General features: G+C 40.1%; 1 protein-coding gene across 1 annotated transcript in view; it reads right to left on the bottom strand.

Annotated features, from left to right (window-relative positions):
• Positions 1-2,432: 2,432 nt before the first annotated feature.
• The window catches only part of LOC147725081 (sodium/iodide cotransporter-like), a 195,327-nt gene continuing 171,433 nt past the window's right edge, over positions 2,433-26,326 (bottom strand). Inside the window, exons 13-15 of the mRNA XM_086967103.1 lie at positions 4,790-4,893; positions 2,952-3,067; positions 2,433-2,621 (exon numbers count right to left, since the gene is read on the bottom strand). Of these exons, the coding sequence (XP_086823229.1) occupies positions 2,433-2,621; positions 2,952-3,067; positions 4,790-4,893 (409 nt within the window). The remainder of the gene's footprint in view (positions 2,622-2,951; positions 3,068-4,789; positions 4,894-26,326) is intronic.

Here is a 26,326-nt window from a genome sequence, read left to right as displayed (position 1 = left end):
CAAATATCAAATGTGTTCTACCTTGACTTCACCCACTTTTCCATAGCAATAAATGTATGGCTTCATCCTCTTCACTTCCTTCTCTCTTCGAAAACCTTAATGACAATTGGTTTCTAAATCCAATTTGTAATTTCTTCAAATTCCTGTATAGTTCATTAATAGTAAACATATGCAAACTTTTATTTGTATTACATTGGTTTTTAACACAATTTAAACAATTAAGGACCTTGTTAAAGCACTAACATTTAATAAAACTCATTAACATTTTTAATATAATAAACCAATACAAATTTTATACAGAATACCATATCCTTTATTTCATTAAATTAAACACATTGATAACCTTTTTAGAGTTCTAGTCCTGGATCTAACCATATATATAAAACAATTTAAATAATTTAAATATAATTAAATTAACTTATAGTGTATTACATGATTACCCAGACTCTAAACTAAATTAAATTAAAATAATAGGTATTATACAGAACCTAATGCTAATCACAATCTTATATTACATGAAATACAACCATTCTTAATCTAATTTCAGTCACTTATATTAATCATAGCATTAACACTAACTGTAAGTATCACCAACTAATTTAAATTAAATTTAAATAAACTAATAAGTATTGTTATTCTACCTTAACCTTTAATTTATTTTACTTGATATGTGCCAGTTAATTATAGCCATACTTATCCTAACCTGACTTTGAATCAAATTATAATGTAAATTATTTGCAAATATGTATGTGCTTTGTTAACCCAAATGATAATGAAGTTTACCATAAAAGATATTTTTCCTCCTGACTCATTTGAGAGCAGGTGAAAATCAGTCATTACAAACTGAAAAGGTGTTAGCGAAGTAACGGAAGGTATGTAAATGACAGACAAGTTAAGGTTGGAGATCTTGAACTAGGCGAATCAATGTATTGTCAAGTTAGTCCTTCCACCACCTCCTGTGGAATCTCTGCCTGTTCATGTTAACGGTTGCTCTGTATGTTCTGAAGGATCAATACAGTACTCTCAGCTCTCCTTGGAGACATTAGACTTGATGACCATCAGGAAGTATCTCAGGATGGTTTCTCAACGGACTGCTCACTGTGGATCCGATTCACAAAGGGATTTACGACTCACAAAGTTATGAGTGTGAAATCTCCACACTCATGGCAGGATCTCTGCACTGCAGTGCTCAATGCGGATATTCCGCCCCAAGTGCAAAGATTAGGCCACGAGTGCGGAGACTCTGCACCTGTAACTTTACGAGTCATAAGTTCTTTTGAAAATATAAAATTGTATGCAATTCTGTTGATGATGTAACTAAAGTTCTTCATTTGTCGAAAGATCGACAGGGAGTCCTGATCTTGTTAAGTTGTCAGGTACCAGGCATTGATCTTATTCCTCTATTCAGCTGTCTGTCTCTCAGTAAGCCCTATGTAGTGGTGTGTGAGTGATATGGCCACCATGCCCAGGAATAGGATTTATCAGTGACACGTGATCAAGATAAGTTAATAAAGATTTCCCAGTGCATGATTATCCGGAGACGAAGAGTCGCGAAGAATCTTTTTAGATCATAAGTGATTGCATGTTCAGTAGGAGCCTCAAAAGCCCACAACAAAACTGGACAGGGTACCTACAAGCTGAAGGGACATCATCACATTGGTGATCTACAAACAATTAGAACAAACTAAAATATTGTTGTAGTAATTACTAGTTTTACAGACATAGTCCTTCCTTATTAGGCCTTAGGCATTCCAGAATCGATGGGAAGCAGGTGTGTACTTCTGAAATGGTGTTACACAAAATGTGGATGCATTTCAACAGTAAAACCTGATACAATAACTCTGTGAATTTGGGAAAATCATGCGGAAAGTGGCGCAAAAATACACACCAATTTCTTCAGTAAGGCCCCAATAACATTGAACCTCTCAATTACCTGTATGCTGCAGAATTAATCATTCCAGATGCATCAGAATTACGAGAACCTTCTTTTAAATTCCTTAGACTCTGTTTTTGTCATAAACCAGGTTCAACTGAGCAGAAAAGTGGAGTACATATGGACGGGATCCACTGAAAGGTGGCCTTCTAACACCAAAAAACATTATCATCAGAGAGGTTTTCTTCCAAGATTACATTGAGCTTGGCCTCTCTTAAGCATCAAGTGTCCTTGGACCCCCACTGAACAGTGATTTTTTTCTTAAACAAGTAGATTTGACAATAAACTCTTGGGGCATTGGGCCATGTCTTTAAGAATGATCTTAGATCAGAAATCCCTTTCTCTAGGAGGAAGGGATATTCTTTTTACCACATTATATGTACAGAAAATGTACTTTGCAATTAGTCATCAGCTCCCCTGAGCTCCAAAGCACACAGTTCAAAACAACAGTAGGTGCATTCATTTTGTATTCTCTTTTTCCCTTTCAGAGTTTCTAGCCCTACACATTGGATTCCTTGGGCAGGTGGAGACTGACATCTTTCTGTGTGGACCTGGAGGTCCAATCCATGCCCCACTCCTGGGGGCTCCCATTGGCCACAGCACTGTCGCTTACACCGTTCACGATTAAAGGATTGAACTCATCTGGCTCCTTCACGCTGGTCAGCAGGAACATAGAAGCAGCACCGTCCTGTGGACAGGATGGAGAGAAAGATCATGATTCAAAGGATGCATGGCTAAAGTTGACTAGTCCTGAAAACGCCTACTGCAAGCACCTGCACGTGTCATGCCTGCATGGACTGGGAGTGGTGGCCATTGGTGTAATGACAGTAGACATGCATGGAAAGCATGAGCTCAGGTCACAAAAACATTTGCACCCCTAAATTGAACTTAGCTCTCTTTGCTCCCTATTAATCCCTCGCTCAATTCCCTTCTCCATTACCCTTTTCCCCCAGCTCCAGGAGTCCACCTCCCACTGAAAGGTCCCCTTTGCCCCAGCACCCCCTGAACCTAGGCTTACTGAATTGATGTTCTCCTCCGAGGCTTTGTTCTTCTTCAGAGATGGACCAGACACTTCTGGCTCCTTGAGGTCCCACCACAGCAGCCCGGGAGCAATCTCATACCTCTTGGTTGGACCTGGACACACAATAGACTATTCACATTAGGACACAATGATGAGTTCAGTGGGTTGCCATAAATTCCTGCGAGAGTGTGACATTTACCACTGTGGCGTTCATTTTGAGCTTGGCAGTAACGAAACAGGTGACAAACATTTGTCGTGAGACAACGGCCAACCTCGTCCATTCGGCCGCTCACACAGGGAATTGTAGTTTTCTCAACAGTTGTCCCATCCTCTGTGGCGAGCAGGCGGTGGTGAACATGGCCTCAGGCCTCCAGCCCTACTGATGGCAGGTTCCCAAATCCCAAAATGTCTTCCATGCATTAAGAGAAAACTCTCAAGAAGGTGAGGGTGCTGATTTTTTTTTCAAAGAAAACCTCTTGTTTTGAGGATGTTTTGTCGAAAAATAAAACCAGAGTTTCTCACTCCATCGCTAAATGTGTCAGGAGGCCACAGATGGGGCGGCAGAGGTGGCCCAGCTTGTAGGCTAGTTCATTGGGGTCTAACTAGCCCAGGCTTCTAGCTTCTTGGTACATGAATGAATAGGTTAACACGCTTGACTCCCAAGTGGGCTAAATAAGCACAAATAATCTCTCCATAAGGCCTGCGCCTCCTCTCTATAGATGCCTCACCCCTTGCATTAAAGTCTAATGTTTCCCACACCTTTATTTGTGCAAATATGCAAGCATTTTTATCATTTAGGTGTGGGTGGCAAGACATTGCCTCAAAATGATATTTGAAAATATTGAATGCAAAATTGCAGGTTTGCATAATTCCACTTAATGGCCGTGAATTGCAGCAAATCTGTCCTCTCATTTCCCAAACATTGGCAAAGCCAGTAGGTCTGTAAAAATTGTAAATTGATACTTGTATAGCGCACTACTCCCCCGCACGGGTCTCAAGGCGCTTGTACGAATACCGCTGTGGAACCCATCCTGGCTTTCCCTGTTAGGTGTCCACTCCTGGGCACCCCCAAGGTGGAGGCCAGGCATCCTTAGCGTTGTGGGGGCCGTTGTGGAGATTAAGCAAGCTATTGCCCAGAGTTGCAGAGTGGGACTCTATGATTGAAATAGGCACCGAGGCGAGAATTATCAGGTCCGTGGAATTTTTTAGCCCAAGACCCGCCGAGGCGGGGAATTGAACCCTGGTCCCGGGCTAGACCTCTGCATCAGGGTCTGCCGCTCTTATCATTGAGCCACACTTCTGGCTGGCTGGCTTTGACTTCCAGCCATTGTCGCTTGGTCAATGCATATTTTGTTTTTACATGGTTTTTGTAAAATGTTAATGTTAAAGGGAGCTGTTGGACCCTCAATAATGTAAAAATGAAAAAAATGGTTAAAAGCAGAACATATTTTTGGGTCTCAAAAACCTCACAATGCCATAGTAGACTTTGACACTGAATGGAACTACTTTGTCTGAGGACGTGCTCTTTGAGAAGGAGCAGATTGCAGTAGTTCTCAGTGAGGTCCGCCAATGGCTAAAGTGAGCGACCCATTGCACTATGCCATATGCTGTAGTGGGCAGAAGAACTATGGGACTGATGCAAAAACTGACCAGTAGATGAAGTGGCAGCCTGAAAACGCCAATAAATGTAGTATTTATATTTAATTTTAGTAAAAATCAAAAGGTCGTGGCTCACATCATACGTACAAACAACCCACAGGTTAGGTTCAAGGTATTGCAGAATTTGCATACTTCTGATAGAGAGATGTTCACAGCTCATCTGATGTTTTTTTTACCTGTTAAGTAGCTGACCAGTATTCCGACAATGATAGTGGTTATAGTTCCAATCACTCCATAGTAAAGGAAAGACAAGGCATACAAGTCATCTGCAATGGCTGGCCTGAGAAAGAAGCAGCATTTTTAAATTCAGGAAGGGACATCACAAAACTGTAACATTTATAGGAATTGTGTAAAAGGCCAGCGACGGAGAAAGGCTGTCTTCTTTACAAGATTGCTGCCTGGAATTTTGCTCCCTAGATAAACACTTGTGGCAGTAGTTGCTCAGGAATAAAAATTCAGGCGGCCATCTTGGATTGAGAACAGAAGTTCACCATTATTCCAAAAGGAAATTAAGGGCCTCATTTATGAGGCCGTGTGTCACTTTTACGCCGCCGGTGCGTCACTTTTTGTGACGCAAAAGCAGCGTAAAAATGTACCTTGTTGCACCATATTTGCAAAGTGACGCATCTAGGTAGATGCGTCACTTTGTAAACCCCTGCGCCACATTATACCTGTGCCAGGTATAATGTATGCAGGGGGGGTGTTCTGATGCAAGAAAGGGTCATAAAAGTGACACAGTGGAATCTATAAGATTTCACGGCGCCACTTCTAGGACCCAAATGCGTCCATTTCTTACGCCTGCCTCACAGTAAGCGTAAGACTGACGCAGGCCCTTTCACATGGGGCTTGCCCCATGTGAAAGGACACATTGCTGGAGTTGCGTCACTTTTGTGATACACTCCAGCAATGCATCACTTTTGCGCCATTCAGATACGTCAGAAATACTGACGTATCTGTAACTCCTTGCGCCAAGATGCGTCATACTGTAAATATGACGCATCATTGGTGTCACAAGGAGAGCGCAGTGAAAAGTGACGCATCGCTGTTTTCACGCAGCGATGCGTCACTTTTCATTTATGAGGCCCTAAGTGGTTACAGAGTACACCTGGGCAAGAACATCGAAATACCCCTCAAAACAAATATGATGCTTTGTACTGGATTTTTTTGCTTGTGGTTTGATACTTTTTTCTTGATAATTAGCTCATGTGTGTATAAATAATAATTGTGTTTACTTTTAAGCTGAAAGCCGTACACACAACCAAATCTGCTGTAGTATGCTTAGTTCTCTGTCAAACTTTAAATAAACAAAGACTGGATTAAATGGCACAGATGTGCAGATTTATTATTAAAGGAAAGGTGCATAATATGAACTAAGCAGCATTTTACACCTAAGTTCTTTGTTTTGTTTCAGTGTCCTAAAATACTGCAGCAGCGGTTTTGTGCATGAGCTGAAGATATTCGGGTATACCCCTCTCACTAGCAGTTGCACAAATGTGAGCAATAAAATGTGATGCAGATTTGTGCCTGGCTTTAAATTACCTATCAAAGGTAAGCTGCCTGCGTCAAAAATATATTTTATTCACTTATGTATGCATAGTATCTAGGTCTCTCAACATATTATATTACATTAGAAACAAAGGTAACGATTTTACGATTTAATTTTTTAAAACAAATAAACCTACCCATTGCTGTTTTGATAGTATAGCCTTCACATGCTCAGTCCCAGCAGGTCTTTCTGTTAATTCACAAAAAAATGCCTTTCTCTTTTTTTGGTGAAAAACATCATCTTAGGATAATAAATGGCCCAATAAAGAACTGGTTCTGCAACAGCTAGAGCGCTACTTCTAAAAGCTGCGCAAAATTAGCCAAAAGTGTGTCGAATGCATGTAGAAAAAAGTACGGGTGGGCTGAAAATTCGTTCTGCTCGCAAAATATGTGAATTTTTGGCAATTTCGCGATCCGCGAATCGTACAAAATTGCCAAAACATTAGCAATTCGCAAGTTGGGGAATTTTTTTTGCTTGTTCGGGCTTCAAAAATACAATCTTGCGCGCGCAGCGTGATTCTGAGGTCGCCGAGTTGTTTTCCTCCCTGTTCGCGTGCCCTGCGAGATTTTGGAGATCCTTGGCCGCCCTAATCATTACCATCTAGAATTAAGTAATGTTCCAAACACCCCAACAGTCAGGCCTCACACCCCCATATTATGACTACAAAACACCTCCACTAGCCAGTCATGTTGACACATTATCCCTTTGATAAAATCGGATCCAAGTTAGCAAGTCATCCAATCATATACTATTGTGTAGCATGGTTACACTTCTTTGATTACTACCATAAACCATTGATGGAGCGAGCTTCATAAATTATTTTATTCTGGCTCGTGAAATTAATTCTCTGTAACATGAACTAATATATTAATGAATTATTGCATGATTTGATGTACTAAACCAATCTAGTTTAAAATACTTCATTGCATTACACGCGGGATTAATTTTAATGTGCTCATGTTGCATTTGCAAGTTTGTTTAATAATATATGACTAATGTTGTTTTGTTTGTCCTATTGTCTTTGTCATCACTAATGCGGCTATTTAATTAATGGCATGTGCTTAAATTATATGTGCTTTTGTTTATGTTGTGTTATTGGTTATGTTGTGTTTGGTGTTGTGTCCGTCTATCTTTTTACTCTTTCAGATATATGAAGAATGCTGCTGGACTTTATGAAGAATGGTAGATTTTAAATGTGCTGCTTTATTCGTTTGCTTCTGCTAGGTGACATATATTAACGGGTTAATCGTTAGCAATGGAGGGTGGGTAACAGAAGGGTTTGCCTTGCTTGAATTGATTACTCTTTTGTGTTTGTTTAAATACTAGCTCGAGTGAAAGGCTTAAGGCCTAGTTTTGGAGAATCTCGTTTAGCCTGACTAAAAGGAGCCAAGCACAGCCATGTTGAAGCTTTTTCATGGAACATTTTCTTGAAATGAACTGAAGCTCAAACAAAGACTTTTGTGCTAGGATGTGCTCTGAAAAGTTATTCTTTCAAGGATGAGGAAGCGTCCAGAGGCAGCCTGGCCATGTCCTGGAGGAAATGTGAACTTTCAGTATAATGTTTCTGTTCCTCGGAAGCCGGTGTTGCTTCATGTCAATGAACAATGATGAAATGACGTTATGACTTTTGGAAGCGGTGGCCTCTGGTGGTCTGACAGGCAGCAACCAATCAGGTTGCTGGAATTTATTAAAAATATATTGTTTTGCTAGATTAGTGAGTTAGAAAAAGTATAAGAACTGAGCATTTTGAGGGGAGCGGGGCTGACTGTTCCTGAGGGCGAAGTGCTTTCCGTTTTTCCTTGGACACGTAAGGCAAATGCAAAATTATATGTCTTTTTCTTTGCAGGTCAGAAAGCTAACTTAAGGAGATAGGGTTAATGTTTAGTTTTAATCATTAAGTTTTGTGCAATTTTGATATGCCAGACCCTTGTGCCAATAAACTAATAGATGATTCTAATTGAATTAAAATGTTTATTATCAATAAAGAGCTAATAAAGATTTTGAAATTGAAACTTTGAAACCTTAAATAAAAGACTTAAAACGTCAAGCTGGTCTTGATTAATTTAGTCGTTACCATCAGTTAGCTCCATCTGCCAAAGTGGTTTAATTAAATGTTATTTTAATTTACTTATGAATAAAATGTTTTACTGCAGTTGTATATAATGTACATATGGGTAGTGTGAATAATTAGGCCACATGATTCAGCTCCATGATTTTCTGTCTCAGTTTTATGGGCCTTGTTAAATATTTAGTAAGGTGAGTATTTGGTAGTTAATGGTGATGCTGTAGAGACAGAATTTCTATAGCCATGCTGGATCAAATCTCTGGTAGCAGAGTTCGGTTACTATGGTAACATACATGTTACATGGTAATTACATAGGATACATGTCTAAAATATGTTGTTAGGTTTGTTCACTTGTTGTATGTAGTCGAAAGGATTTTTCCAGCAGTGTGAAAAATTCCTGGTTGTTTGCCGGCAAAGAGTAGTGTGAATAGAAGAGTTACACAGTGCACTTGTTCTGTTTCAAAATTGTGGTATAGAATATATCGCAACGTGTTGTGGACATACAACACAAGTTTAGGGTCTAGGTGTGTTGAGTAAATTGTATGTAAGATAGTGAGGATTGTCTATGAAATCGCAGCATTGAGTATAGGGACCAGGTGAGCCTGTTTTAAAACGTTTTGTGAAAAGAGTAATAGATTTATCTGAACTTGAGTGAAGGGTAAGGTGGCGTCGTCTATTCTTGTTAATGTTTGACGATCTCTGAGGTTGGTTAAAGTCCTGCCAAAGTTTTCGTGTGTGCGTGATTAGGGTTTATCTGTTTGAATGTGTGAGCGATTTCGTGAAAATAGCGTCGTAGAATAGAATAGAATTCTGAATGTTTGAAAAACTATCTCTTTATTTAGCGAAACAGGCAAGTGGTTTGTTTATTTGTAGTTACTAATTGAAATTCATTGGAAAAGTTCTGTTTAAAATGGCGCTGTGAAAATTTTGTAAAGGAGGGGTGAGTTTACGGAGTAACACACGGTGAAGCTGCAGCGGCTGTGTACGTCATTTTGGTTCACGCTGTGATTGGATAACATACGTCACAGCAAGCGCACTGATTGGTTCACGTGACAGTGACGAGTTGACACTAGATTGGTCAGTTCTGAATACTGTAATTCTATTGGTTGAGCAAGGTGGTGACGTGGCTTAACCTGATTGGCTTGTTGGTGTCTTTCGCGCACGGATTGGCTAGAATAGCGGAACACCAAGAGATTATTTCGAAGCTTTCCGAATAAGTGTTTTTGATTTAAAACATGAGTTATTGGAATGATGGGGAGAAGAAGAAGCCTTCATGGTTTCATAAAATGAAAAATTTGTTTAAACCTGACAAGAAAATTGAAACGCGTGGTGGTAAATTACTTCATAAGTACAAAACACCTGCAGCCTATATGGAAGGTAAATATGGTTATCATATTGTAATTTGGTTTGATAATTGGATCCATTACACAAAAGGTGATGGCGTATTAGCATGGCCGGAGGATGGGTCATTTAATATGAAAGTTTTGAGAAACCTGAGAGAAAAAATGATGGATCTTGTGCCAAAGCCTAGACCTACACAATTTGAGGCTTTAGTTGAATGGGAAGTTGAGATGATGGAACTTGAACGTGAGAGTAAATGTTTAGCACCTAAATATTCAAAATACGTTGTAAATAGAGAAACACATGAAGACAAAGTGAGACGTTGGAGAAAAGCAGACATGTATGATGGTCTGTATCCAGTAAGAATAATGATTACTGAAGAACCAGGTCAAAAGAGAATCCAAAAGAAGAGTAGACTTGATGAGGAATTAGATGATGCAGTTTTAGAAGATATTTATTCTATTAAAAGCAAACCGCCACCTTATCAAGTAGATTCACAATCTACCCCGAGAGTTTCTACAGGAACTTCTCCAAGTGCACCTCCCAAGGAAACTGATGAAGGTTTACCCAAATTTTTAAAATTACCTGAAAGAGCAGGGTCAATAAATAATTCTAGTACACCTAAAGAAAAAAGGATTCCAGAACAGAGATATAATTTTCCAAAAAATCAAGAAAGAGCTCTTGCAGATATGCCAGAAATTTCCAGTTCTAATAGAGCAAAGGAAGATTTAATTCAACAATTAACAAAAAGCATGGAAGCAGTGACAGTACCAGTAACAATTGGTCCTGTTGTACCGGTTTTTGATCAGGGAGAAAATAGACATTCTGCCTTGACAGTTCCACTAAATGCAGAAATTAAAAAAGTGGCTGAGAAATTTTATTCGGAACTTTCAGAGATTCATAGAGAAAAATCTATGATGCCAAATTTAACTTTAAATCGAAGTTTAACAGGTTCAGAAACTCCATCAGTTGCAGAATCAGATCCAGGTCCTTCAGAAAGAAGCTTAAACAGAATAGATTTAACACAAAATGCATTGTCACCGGAAGCACCTGAATTTAAAAAGCTTGATGTTGCAAAATGAAAGGCTGATCTGGAGGAATTAATTATTGGCACAATTGGTACTGACAGTTTAAAATTGTATCAGTATGATGAATTTCTTTTTATTTGTAAAAGCATCCAATGGAAAACGAAAATAGGTATGAGCAACTGGAAGAAATGGCTGCTGAATTAGAAATTGATTTGAGCAAACAAAAACATTTGCAGAAACAATATAGAGTGGATTTTTCTGAGAAGGATATTGATAATCTCAATATTGCTGGTAGAATGACCCATATTAAAAAATTGATAGCTTTCCTTAAAAGATTAGGTGAATTAGGCAAGTGGAGAATAAAATGGTCAAAGAATAAAGAACAGGACAAAAGGGTTAGAGGTGAAACAGTTTCAGAATTTCCAATGAGGGAAATAGCAGGTGGAGGGTGCATGCATGTCCCTTGGTCAAGACAAGATATTCTGTTGTTTACCAACGATTTTCCTAGGCTGAGAGAAAAGCCAGTTGAATGGTATCGACAGGTAGGCAGATTTATTAAAGTGTCAAAGGTTCTGTGGATTGATCTGGATGGATTCTTTGACATTTTTGTCCCATCAGATCTTTGGACAGAATGCAAACTTTCTGTGGATTGGCCAAAAGAAGAACCTGCCCGAGACACAATTACAGGTGCCCCGTCAAAAGATGTCATGGATATATATAATAAAGTAATTTATTGGCTGAAAGGGAAAATTCCCCCGAAAGAAGTAGACTGGGTTAAAATTGACAGAACAAATCAAGAGCCAAAAGAATCAGTGCATTCATTTTATGAAAGGTTGCTGTTAGTATTTAAACAGTACAGTGGTTATGAAAAATTAAGTGAAAAGGACATGAGCCACTTTATTTACAGATTTGTCTACGGCCTGAGACCTGAAATTGGTGAAATGATTAAAAATGGAATTGTGTGCTGGCAATCACTTTCGGTTGATGACATCCTGAGAAAAGCAAAATATTGCAGTGACGAGATAGATGCCAAACAAAAGAACCTGAAGGAGAAAGGAATGTGGGCACAAGTGAAGGTAGCTGAGCATCAGCAACAGCAGATGGCTTTAGAAAATAAAAATATGCAACAGAATCAAGGCAAATTTAAGAATAATTTTAATAACAAACCTACATTTTATGTAAATGTTGAAGCGCTTAAACAGAAGCTCCCTTGTTTTAATTGCGGGGAAATTGGACACTGGAAACGCAAGTGTAAAAACCCGCCCAGAAAATTTTAAAATACCTCATTGAATCCACAGATGCAGAGTGAGTTAAATCAGCAGCAACAGAAACAGCTACAGCAGCAGTTAAACGAGTTAAGTCAGCAGCGACAGCTACAGCGACAGTTAGGGAATCAGCAGAGCCAGATTCAACAGAGCCAGTTTCAGCAGAATCAAATTCAGCAGAGCCAGATACCACAAGCACCATTTCCTAACAGTGTAAATGCTCAAAGGTTTACACCAGAAACAGGTTTCTGTGGAGGTAAATAATGCGTCAAAAGTGAATATGTCAAATGCTTCTCAGCAGTTTTGGTTGAAAAATAAAGAAGAAAGTGATTCATTAGGATGATTACTCATGACGGTGCCTGAGAGAGGAAGAAGAGTGTGTGCTTGGACCCACTCTTGAGGTAGATCAGTCTGGTCCATTTGTTAATGGTAAAGTGAATGATGTTGATGTCACTTTTCTTGTGGACACAGGTGCTACCCGTTCTACTGTTAGATCAACAGAAATAGAAAACCTTCCTCTCTCTGGTGAGTCTATCCAAGTTGTAGGTGTAGCAAATCAGCAAATTAAAACAAGACTGACAGAGCCTGTAAAGGTCGAAATTGGAAATTACAAAGATAAACACAGGTTTCTAGTTTGTGACAGCAGTCCTGTAAATCTGTTGGGTCGTGATATATTGTGCAAAATGAATTGCAGAATATATTGCTCACCAGATGGCATTGAGTTACAAACATCAGAAGTAGATGGTCTTTACAAATTGACAATGTTGATGGTTGAGGAAGAAAATAAATTATTATGTCCTGTTTTTGATAAAAATAATTTGCCAGAAGAGTTTAAGGAGCCAGTCAAACCAGAAATTTGGGATCTAACTGGAAATTATATGGGTCTTATGAAAAATGTAGATCCAGTTAAAATTACTGTAAAACAAGGAATAGATTTCCCGAATGTTCCCCAATACAAAATGAAAGCTGAAACAATTGAAAGTGTCATTCCAGTGATTGAAAAATTCATAAGTCAAGATGTGCTAAAAGAAATTGAGAGTAGCCCATGTAATTCACCGATTATGGGTCTCAAAAAGCCAAATGGAACGTACAGGATTGTTCAGGATTTAAGAAAAATTAACCAAATTGTTGTTCCATGTTGCCCAATTGTCCCAAACCCTGCGGTAATTCTTTATCAGATTCCGCACGATGCAGAATGGTACACGGTCATTGACCTGTGCAATGCTTTCTTTACAGTTCCACTCCATCCAGACAGCCAACAAAATTTTGCATTTAGGTTCCAGAATCGCATTTTAGCATGGTGTCGTATCCCACAGGGGTATACTGAGAGTCCGTCTATCTTTAATCAGTTATTAAAGAAATCCCTGGAAGATCTGATTTTACCTGGAAATTCAACATTGGTACAGTACATTGATGACTTGCTCGTGGTAGCAAAGACACGAGAAAATTGTGTAACTGACACCAATACTCTTTTAAATCGATTGGCAGATGAAGGACATAAAGTGTCACCTGCGAAATTACAATTTTGCAAACAAGAGGTAAAGTATCTTGGTCACAGAATCGCAAAGGGAACCAGACAGGTGACTATTGAAAGAATTAAAATGATTCGAGCAATACAGCCTCCGACAACACAAAGACAGGTCTGATTGTTTCTGGGAATGGTAGGATACTGTCGCCAATGGATTAGTGGATTTTCAGTAATTGCGAAACCATTGCAAAGACTAACAAAAGCAGACATAAAAGATCCAATTAGATTGTCAAGAATTGAGTTAGAAGCCTTTGAACAGTTTAAAAGAAGCTTATGTGAAGCTCCAGCTTTGGGAATGCCAGATTATGAGAAAGAGTTTGAGCTATACTGCAGTGAAAGAGAAGGTTGTGCGCTGTCAGTTCTGCTCCAGAGACATGGAAAACTGAGAAAGCCAATTGTTTATTTCTCAGCTGTTTTGGACCCTGTTGCAAAAGCTTTGCCAAGTTGCTTAAAAGCAGTGGCTGCAACAAGTGTAAGTCTTAAACAGAGTGAGGGTATCATTATGGGATTTCCTGTAAAAGTATGTGTACCTCATTCGGTTGAAATTCTGCTTACCAGAAGCAAAACTCAGCATCTAACCAGTAACAGATTGACAAAATATGAGAAAACAATTCTGGAATCAGATAATGTTTCTATTGCAAGATGTGTGAATTTAAATCCTTCCACATTATTGCCGGATGGTGTTGGTACTGAGGTTAATGAAACTGACATTGATCATGAGTGCTTAGATGTTGTAGATTACTGCACCAAACCTCGTCAGGACATAAAAGATGTTCCTCTACCTGAATCTGATTTGGTTTACTTTGTTGATGGTTCCTGTTTAAGAACAGATGAAGGAATTCTGAGAGCAGCATACTCAGTATGCACAGTTTCAGATGTTGTAGAGGGTTCACCTCTTGATGGAATTCGTTCAGCCCAAATTGCAGAATTGGTTGGTTTAATTTGTGCCTGTGAAAAAGCAGTTGGTAAAAAGGTAACAATAGTGACTGATAGTCAGTATGGGTATGGCGTAGTTCATGACTATGGTCAGCTCTGGTCTCAAAGGGGTTATTTGACCTCTGCAGGAACGCCAATCAGAAATGCAAAATTGATCAAAAGATTGATTGATGGCATTCAGTTACCAGAACAAATTGCTGTTGTGAAATGTGCAGCTCATAAAAAAGGTGAGGATTACATTACTAAAGGTAACGCTTATGCAGACGAGATTGCAAGATACTGTGCAAAGAACAATTATTCAATCAATCGGGAAAAAGACAAAAGTCACACGTTGAATTCTCTCATGCTAATATCTGTAGTTGAAACATGGCAAGGAGTAAAAGAATTACAAGATGAGGCAGATTATGAAGAGAAAAACACATGGTTAAAAGCAGAGTGCAGACAAAGAGAGGAAGATGGAGTTTCGGTCTACAAAGATGGCAGACCAGTAATGCCTAATAGCATGATTGCTGACATGGCACGGATGTACCATGGTCCAGGGCATTTAGGGAGAGATTCGATGATCAGGCTATTCAGAGAAACATGGTTCAGTCCAAAATTCAGAATCATAACAGAGTCACTTTGCCAAAGATGTTTGACCTGTCAACAGATGAATCCGAACAGAAAAACTGTTGTTAGTTTGGGAACCATAGGACGGGAGAGTGGTCCTTTCACCAGATTGCAAATGGATTTCATTGACATGCCAAAGCACAACAAGCTCAAATATGTGCTTGTATTTGTTTGTCTGTTTTCAAGATGGGTGGAAGCTTTCCCAACCCGTCATAATGACTCAGTCACTGTGGCAAAATTACTTATGAGGGAGATCATACCTAGATATGGTTTTCCGGTAACTATTGAAAGTGATCGCGGAACGCATTTTGAAAACAGATTGCTAAAACTGATTTGTAAAGCTTTAAACATTGAGCAGAAGTTACATTGTGCATACAGACCAGAAGTATCAGGTGTTGTAGAGCAGATTATTAGAACAATCAAAAAAAGAATTTCAAAAATGTGTTTAGCTACAGGAGTAAAGTGGACAGATGCTCTTTCACTTGTTCTGATGTCTTTAAGAAGTACTCCAGAGAAAACGACAGGCCTTAGTCCTCATGATATCTTAATGGGCAGAGTAATGAGGCAAGCATTTGTTCCAGTTGGCAAGCTTTTGAGTATTAATGATAGTGCAATCATTGAATACAGGTACTTGTTTCGGTATCATCAGAAGCCTGAGAAAGTTCTTTGATTTCCTACCCCTGAGTGCCAGACGCACGGTAGCTGTAGCCCTCATAAATTCCAGGTTGGACTATTGCAACAGCCTCTATGCAGGACTCAATAAATCTGCCCTGCATAAGCTTCAAATGGTCCAACACGCAGCTGCCAGACTGGTCCTCAGACTACCTAGGAAATCCTCAGCCTCCGCAGCTTTGAACACACTACACTGGCTTCCTATACACAAGCGCATACTGTTTAAAGTGCTCGTCATTACTCACAGAGCCTTTTACCATCATGGCCCACTTTATTTGCGTAAATACTTTAGACATTATCAACCCCTCCGAGCACTTAGGTCCTCCAACGCAAATCTGCTGCATGTTCCCAGGTTCAAAATGGCAACAAGAGGAGGCAAATCCATGGCGGTCATTGGAGCGAAAGCCTGGAATAAGGCACCTCCCTGTCTACGTCAAGCCACTACTGAACCCAAGTTCAGAAAGCTGCTAAAGACTTGGATTTACTCATTGGCCAACCCTGAATGTATGAGGCTTTTAGGATATGCTACGTAGCCAGGTGTATCTCTCATCCACCTTATAACACCTCTTCTGTCTTTTCAGAAATCTAAGCGCCAAGATACTCCCTGGAGTGGTAGCGCGCTATATAAGTATTTTTTCCCTTCACTTCACTTCACAATACTGTCAGAACCTCTCTGATGTAGTTAATTCTGTATTTCACCAGGTAGGAAGAGATGTGATTACAAAAGAGAAGGAACAAGCTCATGATCTGTTGCCCGGAGATTGGGTCAGAACCAAAGTTCATCGAAGGAGAAACTGTTTAATACTTAGATGGCAGAAGGCAAGACAAGTAATTGTTGTCACAACAAATGCAGTAAAGTGTAGAGGTTTGAAAAGGTGGGTGCGTGCGAGTCACACCATTCGTGTACCACCTCCTGATAATTCTGATGAAGACAGTGAAACAACCACTGATTCAGATTCAGAGGGAGATCCTGAAGATCCAGAATCGGATGAATATCAACATCTGGAGAATCTAGATGTGGATCAGACCTTGAATGAAGAAGATCTGGAAATTGTGTCTGAAGATAAGGATGTTGATGAAAACACGCTACAAAAGAATCTCATTAAGAAAAAGAAGATTCAAAAGCAGAAGACTCTGAGCAAGACAAAGATCTATTCCAGGAGAGTATTGAAAGGCAAAAAAGTCGCTCTGTGAGCAGGAGCAAGAATTCTGAAACTGGGAAGCTGAAGGTGATCCCTGAAGAGGAGGAAGAATTGCCAAGTACCAGCTGTAAGGATGATGTTCCTAATAGAGTGAAGCTGCTGAGTAAAGAAGTTCCTAGGTACAGATTTGAAGTCTCAGAGTCAGATGCAGATGCAATTGATGAAGAATCTGAAGTAAGAAAATTCAGAAATAGATCTTGGAAGACTGAATCCAATGAAACTGTGCCAAAGAAAAAGATCTTGAAAAAAGGAGATATTTGGCCAGAAGATAATCTGAAATTCAGATTGGTTAAGAAGTCAAAAGAGCAAATCAATGAAGTTTCTAGTCAGGGAGACTCTGATAAGAAAAACGAGAAAAGTAAGAAAATTGAAGTAATCACTCGTAAGACAAAAAGAGTGATTAAGCCGAATCAAAAATATAAGTCCCAAGAGTGGACTTATATAATAATCCCGCCAATTGTTAAGGTAGGGAGTAGCAGTCAAGAGGATTTGGAAGAAGCAAGTGACAATAATTGAAGTTGCTTAATTTCAGATATAGGGTTTTAGTTCCTGGCATAAGGCTGAAGAAAGTGTGTTAGGTGACACAAGGTCGAAGAACTTGTGTTAGCTGGATAAGCACTCGTACATGTGACGTAAGGTCGAAGAAAAGCTGTTTAGGGTTAATTTTCTAAACAAAAAATAAAAATAAAAGGAGGGATATTTTTAGTTTTAGTTTTCGATTTAATTTTGTATTACTTACATTATTTTAAATGTTTTGTTTTTAATTTAGTTTATTCATTTAATGATGCCTAGCTCTGATACATCAAGTTGTTCAATCCTGAAGAGATGTTGTAAGATGTCTTCAGTTTGTGTGATTCTTTTAATACTGGTTTGGTTAATTTTAGCTGTAGTATACCCTTTTGATATTGATAAACAGAAACTAAAGACTAATATAACAAGTAAGGTAGAGACTAAACAAGAAAAACATGCTGGCAAGTTTAGCAGAGTTATTGAGCATGATCCTGAGATTCACCAAGATAGATCTGTTGGAGATTTTCTAACAATTCATTTTCTATGCTTTTATCTGAATATGTTAAGGTAATGAATGTAAAGGATTGCTATTTTTGTGTGAAGCTGCCTGCTTCTGTTTCAGAGGGGGTTACTTATAACATGTTACCTCTCACTTATGGCATCACATGTAGTGTAATTGCTAGCATGTTCTATCAAACTGGTCGTCTGGAGTATTATTACTCGGACTTTGATGAGATTTTTGCAAACCTCAAGGTAGTAAATAGTTTAAATAAAGTTAAGCCTGCAAAACAGATGAGGGAATTCTTGTTGGTAACTAATGAACTTAATTATGAATATGCTTATAGAAATAATTTAACATGCAAAATGAGGGCTGAGGAAAAGACTTTCCTGAATATGGTGGAGGAGAGAAGGGCTGTTTACAAAAGAAATGAGGTGCTTAAGCATGCTAAATCCAAGTTCTGGCAGATGGAGGATGCTAAACTAAATGGTGTTAACACAAATGCAGCTATTCATATAGATGAACCAGTTAGTGGTAAATTTTGCATTAGAAGAGATAACACATTATATGATAACTTCTTTGTTGGTGCAAGTCAATGTGAAGATACCTATCGTATTATAGGGGGTTGGGGATTTAAAGGTGGGAGAGATCCAATTTTCCGTGGGATTTATTTTATCTGTGGCAACAAGGCGTATTTTAGCCTCCCAGACCATTGGTATGGGACGTGTTACATTGGATTTGTTTTTCCAAAAATATTTCATGTTGACAGAAATGAGAAAGGTACCTTTGAACTTGGGACTCACCTGAACAGGTTTAAGAGGGAAAGTTTTACAGAAGTCATGGGAGACATTTTTGGTGCAATCATTCCCATGGTTGGAATTACCGTGAATTCAATTAAGATTAGAAAAGTTTCCACAATTTTAGATAGATTGTCAACAGATACTGCAAGTGGTTTTCAATTAGTTAACACAGAACTTGTTGCTACTAGAAGCATGGTTATGCAGAATCGTCTTGCATTAGACATTCTGCTTGCAAAGGAGGGAGGGGTCTGTGGGGTTTTACATGTCCAGCATTGTTGTACTTATATTCCTGACAAGAGTCGGAATATTGAGTCGCTTATTAAAAATATAACCTAATTTCATGAGGAAATAGAACCCCTGGAGGAAGAAAATTTTACTGAACGAATAGGCAAAAGAATTGAGGCAATTAAAGAATGGTTTTCAGAGATTAGTGGCTCAATCATCGGCAAAGTGCTCTGTCCAGTAATTGTCATTATTATGGTGATATTGCTGCTAAAAATTAGTTGCTTGATTTACAAGAGAAAGAAACATCAGAAGGAAAAGAGGAGGATTTATAAACTCAGAAAGGAACAAGAGGAGGAATATGAGTTAGAGGAAATGCGAAGTGCTCAGTTTGAAAATGTCGAGCAAACAGCAGAGACAGGGGTTTAGGGAGACTAATATTGAAAGAACTCAAAATGTGACGTCTCTAAATTGGGTTCAAAATGTTCTAAATTTTGGGTATTGTTTGGTGATTTTCAAATCACAAGATGAGGGAGTTGATGGAGCGAGCTTCAGAAAATATTTTATTCTGGCTCGTGAAATTAATTCTCTGTAACATGAACTAATATATTAATGAATTATTACATGTTTTTATGTACTAAACCAATCTAGATTAAAATACTTCATTGCATTAAACGCGGGATTAATGTTAATGTGCTCATGTTGCATTTGCAAGTTTGTTTAATAATATATGACTAATGTTGTTTTGTTTGTCCCATTGTCTTTGTCATCACTATTTAATTAATGGCATGTGCTTAAATTATATGTGCTTTTGTTTATGTTGTGTTATTGGTTATGTTGTGTTTGGTGTTGTGTCTGTCTATCTTTTTACTCTTTCAGATATATGAAGAATCCTGCTGGACTGTATAAAGAATGGTAGATTTTAAATGTGCTGCTTTATTCGTTTGCTTCTGCTAGGTGACATATATTAACGGGTTAATCGTTAGCAATGGAGGGTGGGTAACAGAAGGGTTTGCCTTGCTTGAATTAATTACTCTTTTGTGTTTGTTTAAATACTAGCTCGAGTGAAGGCTTAAGGCCTAGTTTTCAAGAATCTCGTTTAGCCTGACTAAAAGGAGCCAAGCACAGCCATGTTGAAGCTTTTTCATGGAACATTTTCTTGAAATGAACTGAAGCTCAAACAAAGACTTTTGTGCTAGGATGTGCTCTGAAAAGTTATTCTTTCAAGGCCGAGGAAGCGTCCAGAGGTAGCCTGGCCATGTCCTGGAGGAAATGTGAACTTTCAGTATAATGTTTCTGTTCCTCGGAAGCCGGTGTCACTTCATGTCAATGAACAATGATGAAATGACGTTATGACTTTTGGAAGCGGTGGCCTCTGGTGGTCTGACAGGCAGCAACCAATCAGGTTGGTGGAATTTAATAAAAATATATTGTTTTGCTAGATTATTGAGTTAGAAAAAGTATAAGAACTGAGCCTTTTGAGGGGAGCGGGGCTGACTGTTCCTGAGGGCGAAGTGCTGTCCGTTTTTCCTTGGACACGTAAGGCAAATGCAAAATTATATGTCTTTTTCTTTGCAGGTCAGAAAGCTAATTTAAGGAGATAGGGTTAATGTTTAGTTTTAATCATTAAGTTTTGTGCAATTTTGATATGCCAGACCCTTGTGCCAATAAACTAATAGATGATTCTAATTGAATTAAAATGTTTATTATTAATAAAGAGCTAATAAAGATTTTGAAATTGAAACTTTGAAACCTTAAATAAAAGACTTAAAACGTCAAGCTGGTCTTGATTAATTTAGTCATTACCATCAGTTAGCTCCATCTGCCAAAGTGGTTTAATTAAATGTTATTTTAATTTACTTATTAATAAAATGTTTTACTGCAGTTGTATATAATGTACATATGGGTGTGTTAGTGTGAATAATTAGGCCACATTATTCAGCTCCATGATTTTCTGTCTCAGTTTTATGGGCCTTGGTAAATATTTAGTAAGGTGAGTATTAGGTAGTGAATGGTGATGCTGTAGAGACAGGATCACCATAAATGTATAAAACTAATTTCTGTAGAGCCCCTACATGTAACCATATCATAGCGGCTGCTTTTCTTTTGTTTGGATATATGTATTATTAATTCTGACATTCAAGAATCCGGGTACAAGGATCACGACCACAAACAAAAATGTTTAAAATTAATTGCTATAGAGCCGCTACATGTAACCAGACCATAGTGGCAGCTGTGTGTGGTCATCAAGTGTACTATTTATTCTGGCATCTAAATATAGGGTTATATAGGTGAATATGTAAACTCTACATGCATATAAGTTATTGCGATAGGGGCACTTTTCGCTTGGTGAACAAGTATCCTAGAATAAGAATGTTTAATTTGTAAGGATAATCATGACAGTCATGTTGGCCCAGACCTTCCCTTTAAGCACGATTCACCTTTAAGACATTCCATTACTAGCAAGATCACATACGTACAGATGAGTCGGCACGCATTGCCTGACACGTCCACCAGGGCACGCGCATGACAAATAGGTAGCTACCGCAAGGTATAGCTATCAGTATAGAAGGAACAGAGATTGAATAAGACGTCCCTTCATGTGCTATCGCAGTAAGTACCGGCACTGTCCGGAGAAAGCTCCTGAGCAGCAAATAGTTTTGCCCTTGCTCGTAGCTGCACTATAGACCTAATGGGCTCGCTTTTCCTTTAAAACTTCCACGAACTCGGACCCCCCCCTTGAGCCCCGTATTGATATACCTCAAGGGGCCCTCATTCTCCCATTTTTAAGAAATAAATGAACGAACTCGGGTTTTCATTGAACAATGGCAATAGTTTAAGTTTTGAAACCATTATCGCACAAAATTAGTAAAGCGCCAATCCTAGAAACACTCGACCTCACCCGGAAAGACATGCGCATGGGTCACGCACCTCGAATCCATCAGCGAATTGAATGTCAGGATCACGCTTTATGACAGAGTCCTGTGATACCCACACTTCAGTCAGGCTGTACGTAACAGTCTCATTTAAACAGTCTTTTGAATAGACTTATTCCTCTGATAAGCACGTATGGGCATCACAACAAGGGGTTTCATAACAGCCACCCCGGCGGGCATAGCTCACATTCCTATTTTCACAAGTTATCTCCTTTTGCCCCCGTACAAACGCTTGTAACCGCACTGACAAGTCCCCCTTACATTCTTTAGGTGATCGCCATGGTGACACTGAACAACACAGAGCTCCACACCGGCTAGTGTGGAAGACAGAATAATCAGAACAGGTACGCACAGACCCTTCAGGTCTAATTTTTACATGTTTTCTTATAAAAACAATTAGTTTACAGTTTTCATTTATTTCCAGAGGACATTACGCCTCACAGGAGTGTGTCGGACGACACCCTCCCCCTGCGCAACCACTCCTTGTTGATTAAATCAATGGTAACAAGGTGAGCTGATGACCAATCAACAGTCACAAATTAATCAAGCATATTAACACACCACAGGCCCTGACCATAATATATTTACTTTATAGGCTGTCCAATCCTTTTACAGTCCTGAAGAAGACCCGCTTTTAGATGCACCAAGCCAGCGCATCCATTCAAGGGTCGAAACGTCGACGATCTGTCTATGTATAGGTCCACACGGAGTTTCAAACGAATTAGAGAAATAATATATGTTTGAAAACAACTGTAACTTATATGTGGACACCTATGATGAAATAGAGTGTATATATGTTTTATGTATATGTCTTTTTGATTTCTTTGTAGCACTAAGACACCAGTCACGACCTTACCTTTTCATTTATACACTGTGTTGATGTATTGTTTTTGTTTTGACAGTTTCCTTAACAAACTTAAGAATCAAATCATTTGCAATGCAAAATACTAAAGATTTGTCTAAAAAAGTCAATTGTGGTCAGGTGTTTTTTCCTTTGAAAGTTTTTTCTTTTGAAATTTGATCGACCATCTTGATCGACCGTGTCCATACCGCCGGCATTCAGGGACTAGCCCTTGACTGGCTCAGATCTTTCCTACACCAACGCTCTCAGTCCGTTCACCTTTCCACCTTCTCCGCACCCTACACTTCCCTCCCCTGTGGTGTACCTCAGGGCTCTGCACTCTCCCCTCTTCTTTTTAACTTGTACCTCCAACCCTTGTTAGCCTCCCTTCACAACTCCCCAGTCAATATTTTCAACTATGCGGACGATCTCCAGTTAATCTTCCCTATAGATTCACTCCCTTCCTCCCGTATGAATTTCCAGTCCACCATGCTGACCATTGCGGAGTGGATGTACCACTGCCACTTAAAGCTGAACCCTACCAAAACTGAGCTCGTTCTGGTAGGAGGCCCCAATCATCCATGGAATTCCACCTTCTGGCCAACATCTCTGGGGACAGCACCCACTCCCGTGAGCTCAGTCAAAAGCCTGGGGGTGATCATTTCAGAAGATCTATCCATGAGACCGCAAATCAACGCGGTCACCTCTGCCTGTTTTTTCCACCTCAGGCGGATCCGCAAGATCAGCAGGTTTCTCACCAAAGAAGCCCTGACCCAAGTTGTCATTGCGCTCATCACCTCTAGGCTCGATTATGCCAACACTTTGTACGCAGGAATCCCGGCATGTCACCTCCACCGACTGCAGCTGGTGCAAAATCAGGCTGCCCGCCTGATCTTCCGCCAGCCTAAACATCAGCACGTCACTCCCCTCCTCCGTAGTCTACATTGGCTCCCTGTCTCTAAACGCTGCACCTTCAAATTGGCATGCACAACCTATAAGGCCCTCTCGGATGCAGCCCCTGCATTCATCTCTTCGGTCCTATCCCGTCACCTCCCTTCCAGAGCCCTTCGCTCAGCATCACAAAATCTCCTCGTCGTTCCCAAATTTAAAAGGAAAAAGCATGGTGGCCTCAGCTTTTCTGTCCTGGCTCCTACCACCTGGAACTCGATGCCACTTTCCCTCCATCTCTGCCAAAATTATGACTGTTTCCGCAGACTGTTGAAAACTCTGCTCTTTCAATCCGCATATGAATAACCCTCTCACTCTGGATCACGTTATTTGTCATTGAGCGCCAAGAAACCTACGGTGATAGTGCGCGTTACAAATAATTTTAACGTTTAACGTAACGTTTGTTTTCTTTTGAATTTCATTTTCCGGACATACCATTCAGAGGATAGGTCTGTTTCTGGATCCATTCATTTGTTTTCAATGTAAATGTAATTCCCAACAGAACCACTGTGCTTGTCTAAAAAAAAAGAAAGCAAGATTTTGGTAGCTGGCCTAGCGACGCCACGATCACGAACACGTCATTGCGACCCGAGACAGGAAATTGCGAACGCGAACATGTCAATGCGACCCGCAACAGGAAAAAGGCATCGCAAGCAGGCTGGTTAAGTGGAAACAACATGTTCGCGACCGCTGCGACCTCATGCGCAAGTTTGCGTTCCCGAACTGGTAAAAAAACCTTGCGAACTCGCAAAAAAAAATTGCAAGTTCGAGGATTTTGCGAATCGCGATTCCGAATTTGCGCGAATTCGCCAATCGCGAATTCGCAAAATCCGCCCATACCTAGAAAAAAGCTGAAGGCAGTAACATTGCTGTCCAGAATAAAGTAGAAAAACTGGGATGGACTTTGGAAAGTAAACAGATCCACAGACCACCTGGTATGCGGCGCGACAGTTATTTACTCCCTGAAATCGTGCAGATCCTACTAGCAGGAAAGAATAGGTTTCACAAGTTCATACGATTTTTACCCAATCCTCCACCCACACCCAAGGGCGGTGAATGCTTGAGGTACAGGAAACTACATCATGCAGGCACTGAGGCTCACATCCCTGTCACTCTGCTTTTTGCTCCGCCACACAACACCCTCCTACTTGCTGATGAGGGGCTCGAAGAAAGACCTGATTCACAGAGAGGAGCATTGCCCCCAGAGTCTTGTTTACTTCCTGTTCCTGCTGCTGCCTTCAGGACCCCAGGGCAGTGTCAGGGTACCAAAGTGCAAACCAGGCAGTGGCCTCTGTCTCCCAGTTCCGTTAGCTAAGGACTGTGACATGAGTTTTTTCATAATCCGGGCAGTGATCACACTTGTGAGAGCTTGACAATTATTAAAACTATTCCTGGGTGAAATTTTCATTACGCTGGCTTAAGCTCGAAATACTTTCCTGTTGCACTTGTAGCTCGAAGTTACGCTTTTAGCAACATGGCTTAATTGCGTACCATTGAACTGGGATATAACGTAAGGCCTTCCTTAGGACACAAATTGGCCAATGAAGGGAGAGGAGCGAATTCCCTGGAAAATGATTCTTAACAGTTCCATTCCTACACTGCTAACAGAGGCTTTTGCAGGAAATGCACACTTACATTTACCTTTCAATATGAACCAATGTATGTGACCAGTGAGCGTATGTATGTATGTGGTATGTTTATAGTGTGAGCTGAGCCGAACGACAGCACTGTGCGGGTTCGAGGCAAGCATTAAGCTAACCAGGGGTAGGAGTGAGAGCTGTTTTGGGGCTGTCAATGCATTGCATCTACTGTTCTTCAACAGGCGCATCTTCAATCCTTTTCTGCATTGGAACAATGCTGGGATCGTCCTGATGGATTTGGGAATGTTGTTCCTGATCCGGGGCGCATAGACGGAAAAGCCCTGCTCTCTTGTTTTTCGTTTTTAGGTCTCGGCTGGCGAAAGTAGTGCGCATGTGTTGCCTTCGGCATACAAGAACTTCTTGGAATCAATACAGATTCCAGTGCTCTAGGAGGGGGTGTCGAAGTCGCGCTCATCTTTTTCATTAGTTCGCGTCATCTTGCATGCAAAACGCTTGCTTCTGATTGTAAAGGAGGCTTCTTAGTCCCTCCTTGTTGCCGCCTTGTCTCCTTTTGGCCCCGCCCACCGGGATTTGATCTTTTACCGGCGGCGGAACACACTCACTCCTTCATTAGTAGGTACGCACTTTTTTCCTCACATTTGGCTTTGGCAAAGTCAGCCGCGTATTTATTTTGGCATCGCGCTTTCACTTTAAGCGCAATGCAAAAATAAACACACGAGTGCCTTTGCGGTACCGTGCTTGTTCTTTCATGCCTGAACGGAGAAACAAACAATTTCTAAAACAGTGTAATAGATGCTTCTGTCAAGAAGGGTTTTTATTCTGTCCAGGTGGTTAGAGTGACTTGGTGGGAGTCTGCATGTGGTGTCTGACATGGCCCAGAGGGATGGCTGAGCGCGCATCTGTCACACACATCCAGCCTTGCAGTAGTCGTCCCTGTATAGATCAACACATGGAGCACACTATGACTGTGCAGGACCTACGTATGGACACAGGGACACACGTCTCCCTTTCGCCACCAGGGGGTGTTCCTCCCTAATGTGGACGATCCACCAGAGCCAGCCAGCGAAACAGTCAACAGGGCCATAAAACCAGCGTGGGTATCAAGTGAGGCCCCAGGTGAGTAATAGACGCGATAATCCAGGGAGATTGCGAGCTGTTTAAATT

This window comes from Lissotriton vulgaris, chromosome 4_1 (assembly GCF_964263255.1).
Source record: "Lissotriton vulgaris chromosome 4_1, aLisVul1.2, whole genome shotgun sequence".
Classification (NCBI taxonomy): domain Eukaryota; kingdom Metazoa; phylum Chordata; class Amphibia; order Caudata; family Salamandridae; genus Lissotriton; species Lissotriton vulgaris.
Note: the sequence above shows the minus strand (reverse complement) of the source record. Positions and strands in the feature narration are given on the sequence as shown.